The sequence below is a fragment of the Momordica charantia genome (assembly GCF_013281855.1).
Source record: "Momordica charantia cultivar OHB3-1 chromosome 8 unlocalized genomic scaffold, Mcharantia_2.0 BLBB01000008.1, whole genome shotgun sequence".
Classification (NCBI taxonomy): domain Eukaryota; kingdom Viridiplantae; phylum Streptophyta; class Magnoliopsida; order Cucurbitales; family Cucurbitaceae; genus Momordica; species Momordica charantia.
The window spans coordinates 23,869,095-23,880,759 of record NW_028275166.1 but is presented as its reverse complement, the minus strand read 5'-3'; the positions used below and the strand labels follow the sequence as shown (position 1 = coordinate 23,880,759).

General features: G+C 34.1%; 1 protein-coding gene across 2 annotated transcripts; it reads right to left on the bottom strand.

The window, feature by feature from the left end:
* Positions 1 to 72: 72 nt before the first annotated feature.
* Positions 73 to 5,639, bottom strand: LOC111020695 (monosaccharide-sensing protein 2). 2 transcript variants are annotated; one of them, XM_022297424.2, is made up of 6 exons: positions 5,314 to 5,639; positions 4,103 to 4,240; positions 3,404 to 3,964; positions 1,705 to 2,624; positions 1,279 to 1,466; positions 73 to 761 (listed from the first exon to the last, which is right to left on the bottom strand). In XM_022297424.2, exons 2-6 carry the CDS (start codon positions 4,179 to 4,181, stop codon positions 317 to 319), a joined length of 2,193 nt encoding a protein of 730 aa, XP_022153116.1. In that variant the 5' UTR covers positions 4,182 to 4,240; positions 5,314 to 5,639; the 3' UTR covers positions 73 to 316. The 2 variants fall into 2 exon arrangements, with proteins under 2 accessions (XP_022153116.1, XP_022153115.1); XM_022297423.2 differs by lacking the exon at positions 5,314 to 5,639 and adding an exon at positions 4,500 to 4,914.
* Positions 5,640 to 11,665: the final 6,026 nt, after the last annotated feature.

Sequence of the window (11,665 nt, the reverse complement as noted above, 5' to 3'; positions counted from 1 at the left end):
TATTGAAGTGGAAGATTCGATATCTCACCTTCACCCTCACGTTAGAAAAAATCAAACCAAAGCCTCACAAGATTAGGAGGAAAAACCAGGTTGTAAGCATCTAAACCAGTAACAATCTCCAGTACATTGGTGCATATAAAATACATAAATTTAAAGCAAAATACAAAAGAGGAAAAGAATGTGGGTTTGCTATGCGTTCCTTCTGTTCTTCCTTTCTTAATGCAGCAAGGAACAGATATACTTCCAAACTGGGAAGCAGCAGATGAAGTTTCTGTTTCGACTCGAGACTGCCAATTTGCATCCTCCACAACTCAACTCAATTATCAGCACCTTTAACAGCTTGTCTCGCGCCGACGGAGAAGAACTCGGCAATGACCTCGAGTGGCATGCCTTTGGTTTCCGGGACTTTCAAGTAGACGAAAATCCATGAAATTACACACACGACTGCGTAGATGCCAAAGACACCAGCAAGACCTATTGCACCAAGCATCACAGGCAGCGAATAGGTTACGATTATATCGCCAATCCAGAATACCATTGCACATATGGCAATGCAGAGGCCACGCACCCTTGTCGGGAAAATCTCCGAGCAAAGGATGTTTGGAATTGGACCATATGCCATCACAAAGATGCAGAAGTAAACAACTACGCATATGGTCGAGATTGCTGCATTGACGACAGAGCTCACTGTAACAAGCTCAAACACGACGAGAACAAGGAGTGATACTATTAGGACAGGGAGTGTAGCGAGTAAGAGCCGCCTGCATAAGAGCTACGTTAGCTTGAATTTGAAAAATAAACTTAGAACTAAACATGTATAATGTCGCTAGCAATTACAATTTCGGTTACTTGCACAAGGCTGTCTGCAGAGACCTAAATTTCTAAGTGAACAGACTTATAGACCAAAAATAGATGGACATTCAACAAGTTTATAGTAATATTAGACAAAATTCTTCTCTAAAAACTCCTCTCATTTGATAACAATATTGTCTTTTCCCTTTTTTTAAAAAATAAATTATTTAATAATGTTCTTCGTTTTGTTTTTTTTACCATCTCAAATAATAATAATAATAATAAATAAATAAATAATCATACTTCAAATACAAAATAAATAAAAGAAATATTCTTTTAATCTCTAAAGCTTGATTAAGAATTTAAAATCTATATTATAAAACAAACAAAATGTTGATAATGAATGATAAGATTTGAAATTAGGAAAAAGAAGACATGGTTATCATCTAAGGATATTATTTATAGGAAAGAAAATATAAAAATTACCTTCTGCCTGAAATATCCATGAGCCTCATGGCCACTCCTATACAGGGAAGCATCAAGAAAGTTGTGAATGCACTAATCAGGAATGATGCAGATTCAGAACCAATGCCCATATTTGACAGCAGAACTTCGACACCGGCCTCTTCGAGAATTTGAGGAGTGTAGTAAAGAACTCCGTTAATCCCGGAAAACTGCAAATGAGTTCAAACAATAAACACGTAAGATTCGACTACTTCGACTTTTACTTGAAACGGGCATCTAACAATTGGACTGCAAGAGAAATCAGGGGCAATGGGCCTGTAAATATGAGAACATAACAAGATACTAGCAAGTTGATACCAACTTTGCTTTGCTTTTATATTCACTTGAAACCAACAAGAAAATGATGTTCAGCAATGAAGTAAAATCAATATAGGAAGTATTAAGTACCTGCTGAAGTATCTGGATTCCAATTCCGACGATCAGAGCATGCTTAACACCTGGTTCGAGAAGAGCAGACCATACGGGAGTCTTTGAAACGGTTTCAGATGGATGGACCATTGCAGGGCCGACCGGGTGCTGACGTTTAAGATCTTCAGAGAAAAGAGCAGGCTGGCTAACTAAAGCTGCAGCCTGGATGAACTCACCCTCTGCTTGAACATCTCCACCAGGAAGTGAAAGAATAGATCCACGTCGAGACCCCGGAATGTCCTCCTGGTGCAAATAAATACGTTTAAATCCACCCTCCTTTCCATCCTCTCCTTTCTCGGACCATTTCCAAGCCAACTGCCACCCCCCACCGATGCCAGTATTGCCAACTGCCTCGACATTTCCTTGCATCAGACTGCTGTGACGCCTCACGCTGAAGATACTGCCATGAGAAGGAGGGGGAACTATGTCTTTATCCATGCTGGTCGTCTGACGTGAAATCAGCGGACTATGCAGATTGTCGTCCGAGTCCACCCCAGCAGCCTCTGATGCGTAGTCATCACCTCTCTGGCTCTCCTCATCCCACTGCTCGTTTTTCAGGTGAGGCTCAGCCGTGCTGAACATGCTGCCAAAATTTGGAAAGATCATGCTTCCAGACTCAGGGAGCTTCTCATGAACGCTACCAAAGAGGGTGACGAGCGGGTCCATAAAAGCCATACTTTTATTGACCAAACTTCCTTGCCGGGATGCTAGCACGAGAGAACTCTGACCCGTGACGGGTTTAGCAATCCAAGATAGGCCTTCTCCAGGTCCATATAGCTTGATTTTATCTTTCTGATCAGCTGTCTCTCCTTCAAATTCTTCAGCAGGGCCTATTATATACTCTTCTATGGATGTCTCACCTCCAATCCCAAGACCTTCAACCAGCAAAGCCATCTCACCTGTTGAAGAAGACTTGTAAGAAAAGAATGGCTTTGAATATGTACGAAATTGCACCACTTATCTTATAAACTCAAAGCATTCATTTCTACGGCTAACAATAATCATCAAAGTTCCAAAGTTACATTTAGTGCAAGGAGGCCGTACAGGATTTCAACAAACACAATTGAGAATATGAATATTTCAAGTGAAAACACGAGGCAAAATGACGATATTTCTGGTCCTAATTGATAACCATTTTGTTTTTACTTTTCTAATTTTGAAAACTAAGCTTATAAACACTACTTTCACCTACGTGTTTCTTTCCTTTCTTATCTACTTTTCAAAAAACATTTTCAAAATTCAAATATGGTGAAAAAGATATCAAAGAAATAGTGAGCAAGCATAGTTTTAAAAAACTGAAAGCTATAAACTAAATCATTAATTTATTATCAAACGGGACCTCTGTGTCTTTTCACTCTTCAGCTCTTGATGCCACTGCTATTTAGATTTTCGCACCGTCAAATTTATGGTTTCAAATTCAAAATTTTGCCTATCATAGAGCCTGGCTAACCGAGGTATCATGGGGGGGCCACCTCTTGTACTATGCTCATGGCCTACCTCACTAATTTCCGAGAAGGCTTTGCCCAACCCAAGACCAATGTTAGGAGAATATTGAGGTAAATTAAAAGAGAATACTTAGTTCCCATATGGTCTAACTATGACAATAATAATCTGTTTGAAATCACAGGTAAAAGACCACAGAAAATCAGAAATCGAAGTAAGGAATGCAGACATGAACCTGAAACATCCTCTATGCCACGGAGTCTCTGGAGAACCTTTTTCGCCTCGAGCATCCTTCCTTTACTAACAAGCCACCGAGGAGATTCGGGCAAGAAAAATACAGTTAGTACAAAATAGAGGACAGATGGGATCGAAAGAACTCCAAGCATTAACCTCCAGCTCGGTGCGACCAACAACGACATATAAAATACCATACAGTAAGATATGAACATGCCGCCCGATCCAGTAAACTGAGGGAGAGTATTCAACAATCCTCTTATATCCGATGGGGCAGTCTCAGAAATATAAACAGGGACAAGAGTAACAGCAAGACCAATCCCAAATCCATCCAACAGCCTAGCTATGCAGAGTACAAACACATTGGGTGACCACAACATGATCAAACCACTTATAAAATAAAGCAGCGACGACAGTATCAGCATCGGGCGTCGACCGAGCCAGTCCGATACTGGTCCCGAGCATGTCGTAATGATCGTGGCTCCAATGAGAGACATGGCCACTACAAGACCTTCAACTGAAGATTTCAGGGCCATGTCCTTCTTGATGTAGACCATAGCCCCTGATATAAAGAAAAGCCATTGAATAAAGTTGGAACATGAAACTGAGAGAAATCTTCAAGCTCTAGACTGTAAAACTTGTGCGTTTGGACAATTAATCTAACTATAAAATCAGGAAAGGATTTATAGAGAAGGAGTACCAGCAATGGTGGCATTATCCCATCCTTGTAGAAAGTTTCCAATGGAAGCAGCAATAGCCACTAGCACAGCTCCTTTCATTTATTCAATTCAAGCTCCAATGGAGTCAGGCAGTCTCCAAGCTAATAGCAAGCCAAAACCTGCAGCTCCAAAGCAGAGAGAAGAAAGTAGAGAAAGATGTGAAGTTTAGCGAAGAAAAAAGGGCAAACTACTGAAGAACAGATCTTAGTGAATCATCACCAGGCCCCTATCCCCAAAAAACCTATCAATCTGCAAAAGATCAACAAAACTACACCCTCTGCCCACTGATTGAACTTCAAAGGTAAACTTTAAGAATCAATTGGAAAACCAAATCAAATCCGAGCTGGAAACAGTAAACTCCAAGACAGTGTTCATTACCGCCAACAGTAAAAGGAATACAGTCGGCAACTGGAAAATTCAGAGCGTTTACTCCAAAGGGTGAGCTCAGAACTGGGAAAAAGGCCACACCCAGGAGAGAGAATCGGAAAGAGACAGGAAAGATAATATATTACAGGCAGAATAAGGCACAACGACAAAGGGATGAAGATGGGGAATTGTCTGGAGAGAGAGAGAGAGTGAGGACTGTGAAAAGGCTTAGTAATCTTTCTTTCATTGCTGTGATTGAAAGCACTATGAACTGTCTGGTTGGACGGATTATTGGGAATATAGACAAAACTCTCTCTCTTTCTCCTGTTTTCTGTTATTATTTTTCTCTTTTTCTCTCGTCAACAAGTTTCAGATTACATTTTTAATCATTATAAAACTAATAATTGACACTAGAAAGACAGTGTGGGATGTGGGATCGATCCGATCGAGCACCATTGAAAAGATCATATAAAAAAGAAAAATAAAAGATTAAAGTAGAGCAGAATCAATCAAGAAGAGCAACTCCCATTCTCCTCACTCTCTCTCCACGGTCCACAAACACATGGGTAGTGATTGACCCAGTTCAAACAAATTCAATTAGAGTTGGAAAGTAGGTTTTGAGTTTGAAATGTGTCAAATATCCAAACCCCTCGAATCCGGACACGGAGATGGCAAAAGATTCCGATACCCCATTAAAAATGGCTTTGAAATTGAACCGTCGTTCACAATATTCGATTCATTTCTCTTCAAAAGTGAAGACTATAGAAAATGGGTTACAGAGAATCAAACAAAATCAAACACTAAGAGCAGAGAGAGAGGACAGAACCTTGAGATTATGGTGTTGGATAAAGATGAAGATCCAGAAGGGTATCACCGGTTTGCTTTTCTACTGATAATGGAGTATCGACACACAAAAGCTTTCTAATCCCCTTTTTCCTTTTTCCCTTAGTTTATTAGCTTTTATCTACTCTATAGTCTACAAACTCATTTTCTTCATTTCTTTTTTCGTTTTGCCAAAATGGGTTTCTCTTTTTCTCCACAAACTTTGGATTCAAGAACCCACAGATAGCAGAAACGAACAAATGGGTATAAAAAAAAATTGCAGAAAACAGAGTGGAAGTGATTAGAGGAGACGGAAGCAGTTGTTTGTTTGGGGTTTCTTGAACCAAAATTTGTGGAGAAAACGCATTATATAAATTAGGTAATGGGCTGAGAGTAAACAATCTTCATTAAATTAAATGCAGAATATGAATTTTCAGGGTGAACAGTCACGTCTTCCATGGTGGATCCACGTGCGCACTCCATTTGAGGGCGCCCTTTGAACTTTGACAATCCATTTCCCAACTCTCCCCCCTCTCTCTCTCTCTTATCTAAATAATGGCTGTTTTTGGTTAAAGTACAAATTTATGATTCAACTTTTTGGGATCTTTCTAATAAGACTCTTAAGTTTCATGAGAATAATACCTCTATATTTGTTTGAGGATTCGAATTCCTGTGCCCACGGCTAAATTTTTTACTAAGTAGCTATTTTTTGGGGGAAAAAATAAAAATTCTCTCATCTCCCCTTCATTGGTGGGTAGTAGAAGATCATGCTACTCACTCGGCAGGAAAATATTGTTCTTTCTTATTTATTTAATCTACCTACTTAGAAAAAGAAAAAGAAAAAAAAAACTCGATCTAATATGTATTTATTGTTAACTTTGTTCGTTTAATCTTGGACCTAACAAGATTTATAAAATACATGAAGCTACGCTTATTGATTTTGAGATGGAATCTTATAAATATTGAAATCGTACTAGAGCGAAGTAACGATTTAGTCTTTGAATTTTAGTTTGTAATGATTTAGTCTATATACATTTAGATTTGGAACAATTAGTTCCTCAACTTTAGTATGCACAATTTAGTTCCTATAGTTTAAAATTTATAACAATTTAGTTTCTACAGCGAAAATCTCATTAAAAAATAAATATCGATTTTTATTATATAACAATTTATTTTTTGTAATTTATAATAACATTTGGTTCTTCCTAAGTTTATTGATCTATGTGGAAACCCCACTAAGCTTTAACAATTTTTTTAAATGATAAAAATTTAATCGTTACAAACTTAAACTACATGAATCAAATTGTTGCATACTAAAACTCAAAAATTAAATCATTATAAATTTGAGAGTATAGAGACTAAATTAAAATTCACTTACTAAATCATTACTTTAAAATATAAGTCCACTTACTAAATCATTACTTTAAAATATAAGTCCATGAACCAAAAGTACTTTTTCAACTTAGAAGGTTTTCAAAGTATGTAGGACTAAGACTTAGTTTGATAATATTACATTTTTTTCTATTTTTAAAAATTATATCTACATCTCACAAATTTTTTGCCTAAGAACACGTATGAGTTCTAACGAAATTTCAAAAATAAAAAACAAAAAGATTATCAAATAGAAGTATATGTTAATTACTGTTGAGTTATGTTCAAATTGACTAGTAAACTCGACTCTAAATAGATATAATCCTAAAAAATTCGAAGACCAAATTGCAATTCAATCGGGTCTTTTTCAACCTAATCAAATTGTATCAATGTCACACTCAAAAAGGGAAGATTTTTTTTTTCTTTTAAGAAAATTCAGAGTGTAATTTAAAAAAAAATGGTGGCATGCACGTAGAGAGAGAGAGAGAGAGAGAGAGAGAGAGAGAGAGAGAGAGAGAGAGAGAGAGAGAAATGGAGATGGGAATTGAGGTGTTATTGACTAAATGCCACTCTGGAAAATGAGAGAATTGAGGACCACATGTTCATGTTCCTCCTTGTATCGTGGAAAAGCCAACTTTTTTATTTCTTTAATTTAATATTTCTAAAATACCATAAATCTGAATTGAAAAAAATGATATACGGGGTTTTTTTTAAATAATTATAGAAATGTTATCTTGGCCTCAACAAATATATATTTCTTAACAAAAACAAATCTTCAATGTTCATTAGTGGAATCCTTCTTCTTCATTCATTTCGTAATGTTTAATGAATCAGATCCAACTTTAAAATTAGTAAAAAAATCATACATTATTTAATTGAAATATATACATATATTTTTTAATTTAAAATTTTGGATGACTATTCTAAAGTCATTTAAATTTAAATTTAGGAGGGAACCGGATTGAATTGGAGATGCACTCCATTTTTTTTATCCAACTAAGTTTTCTTTTATTAATCTTCATATCTGTCTTATTCCTCCATCTAGGAATCGAGGTTAATGAAAAAAGATTATTATTACATTTGTTTGATCACAAAAATGACCAATTTCGTCAAGGTTGAACTTGGATGACGCTAACGAACGAGGAAACCTGCACAGAGAGAATAAAGAGCTTCGAAACTTAAGTCAGCCACGGTCCGATCTATACTCAGTGTAAGGATAGTCACATATACCTAAATAATGAGGCGAAACTCTCTATTTATAGAGGTTCAGCTTCCAATAGTGATCGACGAATGGTTACGACCGTCCCGTAAATCACGACACCTTATCGAAAAGATAGTTGAAGATAGTTGAGCGGTTTTATGATATAGCTCATACTTAAATTAAGATTGAGGTACTCCGCAATCGAGCTATAATTTCAAGCAAAGGTATTTCGTGGGTGGAGCTATCATTTAGGTTGAGTAATGATTTTCATAAAATGGATCTCAGACTTTATACCTCAAATTATTGGTTCACATGTCACGTTGTTTTTTATCACCTAACACAGCAGCAGGGACAGATTTGAGGAAGGGACCAAGAGGGCACGTGCCTATGAAATTTTGTTATATTTAATATATTCTAATAATTTAGCAAAATAATGCCTTTAGTCCATTAGCATATTTCATGCGATTAATAGTCCCATGCTCTATTTTAATACTTTTGCCTAAAAAAATGTGATATTTGGAATAATTTTTTTTATTCAAAAAAGTTATTTATTTGATCTGTTCTCTGTAAAAAAATGTGATAGATTTTTTCATTAAAAAAAAGTTATTTTTTAAATTCTTCTATATATATATATTTTTTTAATTTTTAAGCTATTTTCATTAAAAGAAATTTAGTTTTATTAAAAAATGTACTAAATATTTTAAATTTCATTATCTTTCTTATTTTTTTCAGTAATTATTTTTCTAAAACTACCTCAATTATATTTTGTTCAATTTTCTTTCTTATTTTTTTAATAGTGATGATAAGATCGGAATACGATGATCTTATCTTAAACGAAATTTAAACAAATTAATTTACATTCTGTTTATTCGTGAAGGAATTGCAGAAGAAATTCAGATGAAGTAGATGGCACGCTTCTGATGTGGAATAAACAACCACAAGGTATCGCAGTTAGCGTAAAGGATTGACTCAGTCGAAAGGATTCTATATCTCACAAGGGAACCCTGGTCGAAGATAGAAGGTGTTCCTTGGCAGTTTAGGCAAGAGGCCGTGAGTAAGACCCTGGATGGAACGACCTAATCAGACACCAGAGAAGCCTATATGATGATATACAGAATCCGCAATCCTCGCTAAATCAGAAGAAGTCGGGTGACTTCATCAAAACTTCTGAAGCAAGTTTACAGTCCGAAAACAGTCATATCACCTTTTACTTTCTGTCTTTACTTTAATTTGTCAATTTGTAATAATTTTCCGCCCCCTGTTGGCCACGCTTATCTTTACTTTTTATAAGGTAGATTCCAAAGAGATAAGATGTCACTCAAGGACTTGTCTTGTCGGCTAATCTTTTATCTCTTTTGTTGTATCCAATTATGTTGAGACAAGTGTCAAGACAATACAAAAAATCAATAATTATAGCCAGCTACAATTATTGGTTCTTTTCTATATATAGCACTTGGTTCGATTTTCACTATTTTTGTTTACAATGGATTTTTCACTAATTTATCCATTAATTTAAAAGAAATAATGTAAAAAAACAAAAAACAAAAAGTCGTTAATTTAATGAAAATCAAACTTGACTAGTGTACAGACAATTAACAACTCTTACAAATTTTAAACAAAAAGAAAAAATAGTCCAACATGTGGGGGTGAGGATCAAACTCATTGGTTGGAGATATATGTAAATTACCGTTGAATTATGCTTGCTTTGGCCACCTCTGATGTCGTTTTTGTCAAAATCTTATCAATTTCATACCTTATATCTGATTTATAATTTATTTAACACATATGAAAATAACAAATTTTCAAATGCAAATCAGGTAACTTTAGATTACTTTTTAATGTTTAAAGTGAAGATTGGAACACTTACCCAACTCTATGTAAAAATTGATATACGTAATTGCCACGTTAAATTTGATTTATTTTCTATGATATTTATATGTAGTCTTGCCCCTGAAATCAAATCCTGGCTCCGTCGCCACCTAGCACGATGTGTAATTAGATATATGTAAATTAACAATGAGTTATGCTCGCTTTGACAACAGTGTGTAATTATGATGGTATTGTATACTAGTTTAAATTAACTTTCTAAAATATTTACTATTTTTTATTAACAATTCAAAATTGAAAAAATTAATAAATAATGAAAAAAATTCTAAGTTGGAGGGTGAGATTTATTCCTACTCCCATTCTCTGATGTCGATCTCATTTTAAACAGAAATTTCCCAGTTTTTTTCATTTTCATTTAAATTCAATGTTTTTTTTAAAGGAAATTAAAAGTTTATTATAATCATTCCTTGAATCAGGCAATATCTTTCTCATATGGAATATGAGTTAATAATCCAAATGTATTATCATATGGAATATGAGCTAATAAGCCAAATTCACTCATAATTCAATCAATATTTTCTTTTTTGATTTTTTTTTAAAATCCATGACACGTACGGTGTGAAGATTCGGACTTCGACCTTTAGTTGAGTTATTACTGATTTACATCATTTAGACAATAATTAATAATTAAAAATAATTTAACAATTTCGAAGCGTGGGTGAATTAGATAATAATTAATATATTTGTTTCAAATATTATTAATGATTAATGAAACACACCACTGTACCCTTAAATGAAAATCAAATGATATGCTATTAATAATAAATGGGAAAATAAAAAATGTTGCCTCCAAGAATTTTCTCTTGTTTTATTTCCTTGGAGCTTTCGAAATATTGTTAGATCATGGAAAAAAAAAATTATTAAAGTTGTGTGATTAATTTAATCTGTTCATTTTTCTGACTTTTGTAAAAAAAAAAAAAAATTATTATTAAGGATTTCATGGCATATGGTCCATTTGATTTACATGTGGCCTTCAATTTTTCAGTTTCACTTGAAAGAAAGAAAGTTGTCAGGAAGGAAAAGACATTAATGCTTACCTCATCACATGAAAATTTAAATTTGATTTGATTTTTATTATTTTTTTTGGTAAGAAATCAATCTTTATTGTCCCAATATTGTTTATCTCGACTTCCGATTTGTTTTCTTGATTTACTTTTTTATCTTGTTATATTTTCTTTGGTTTCGTGCCTTCATCTTCGGAGACTGAGATCTTCTATTTTTTGTTTAATATATTTATCTTAAAAAAAACAAAACAAAACAAAAAATTCTTTATTCACCTCCCTTAAACTTTTAATTTCATCGCATCCAAACTTAGAATAAAATAAATATTATAATTTTTAATTCATTTGGTTAATTCACTCACTAATTTCAACAAAAGTGATGTAGAAATCTCTAAAAACTTACTCGTCAATAAAAATAAAACAAATTTACCCAAAGTTAAGTTTGATGAAGGTACACAATTGATTATTGGATAATTCTATCAAAATTTACAAATTTCAACAAAATAATAATAATAAGGGACATGTACAAATATGACAAAAAATTTTAGTAAATTAACAAAATAACAACCAATTTTTAAGGGTAAAATACACCTTTGGTCCATGTGTTTAGAATAGGTTTCTATTTAGTCCTTAAGTTTCAAAAAATGACAGTTTGATCATTGATATTTAGAAAATAGTTCTAAAAGGTCCCTGAGATTAAAGTTGTGTTAGTGTCGATAATGGAATGCTGACGAGCAATGAGTTGATAATTTTAATAATATAATAATATTTATTAACTTATTCCATTTCAATTCCGACCCCCAATTCCTCCAACTCATCCTCTTCGTCTCAGAACTTGCAATATGTATGTGATATACATCTAATATACTACTGATATGTGTGTCTGACATACTACT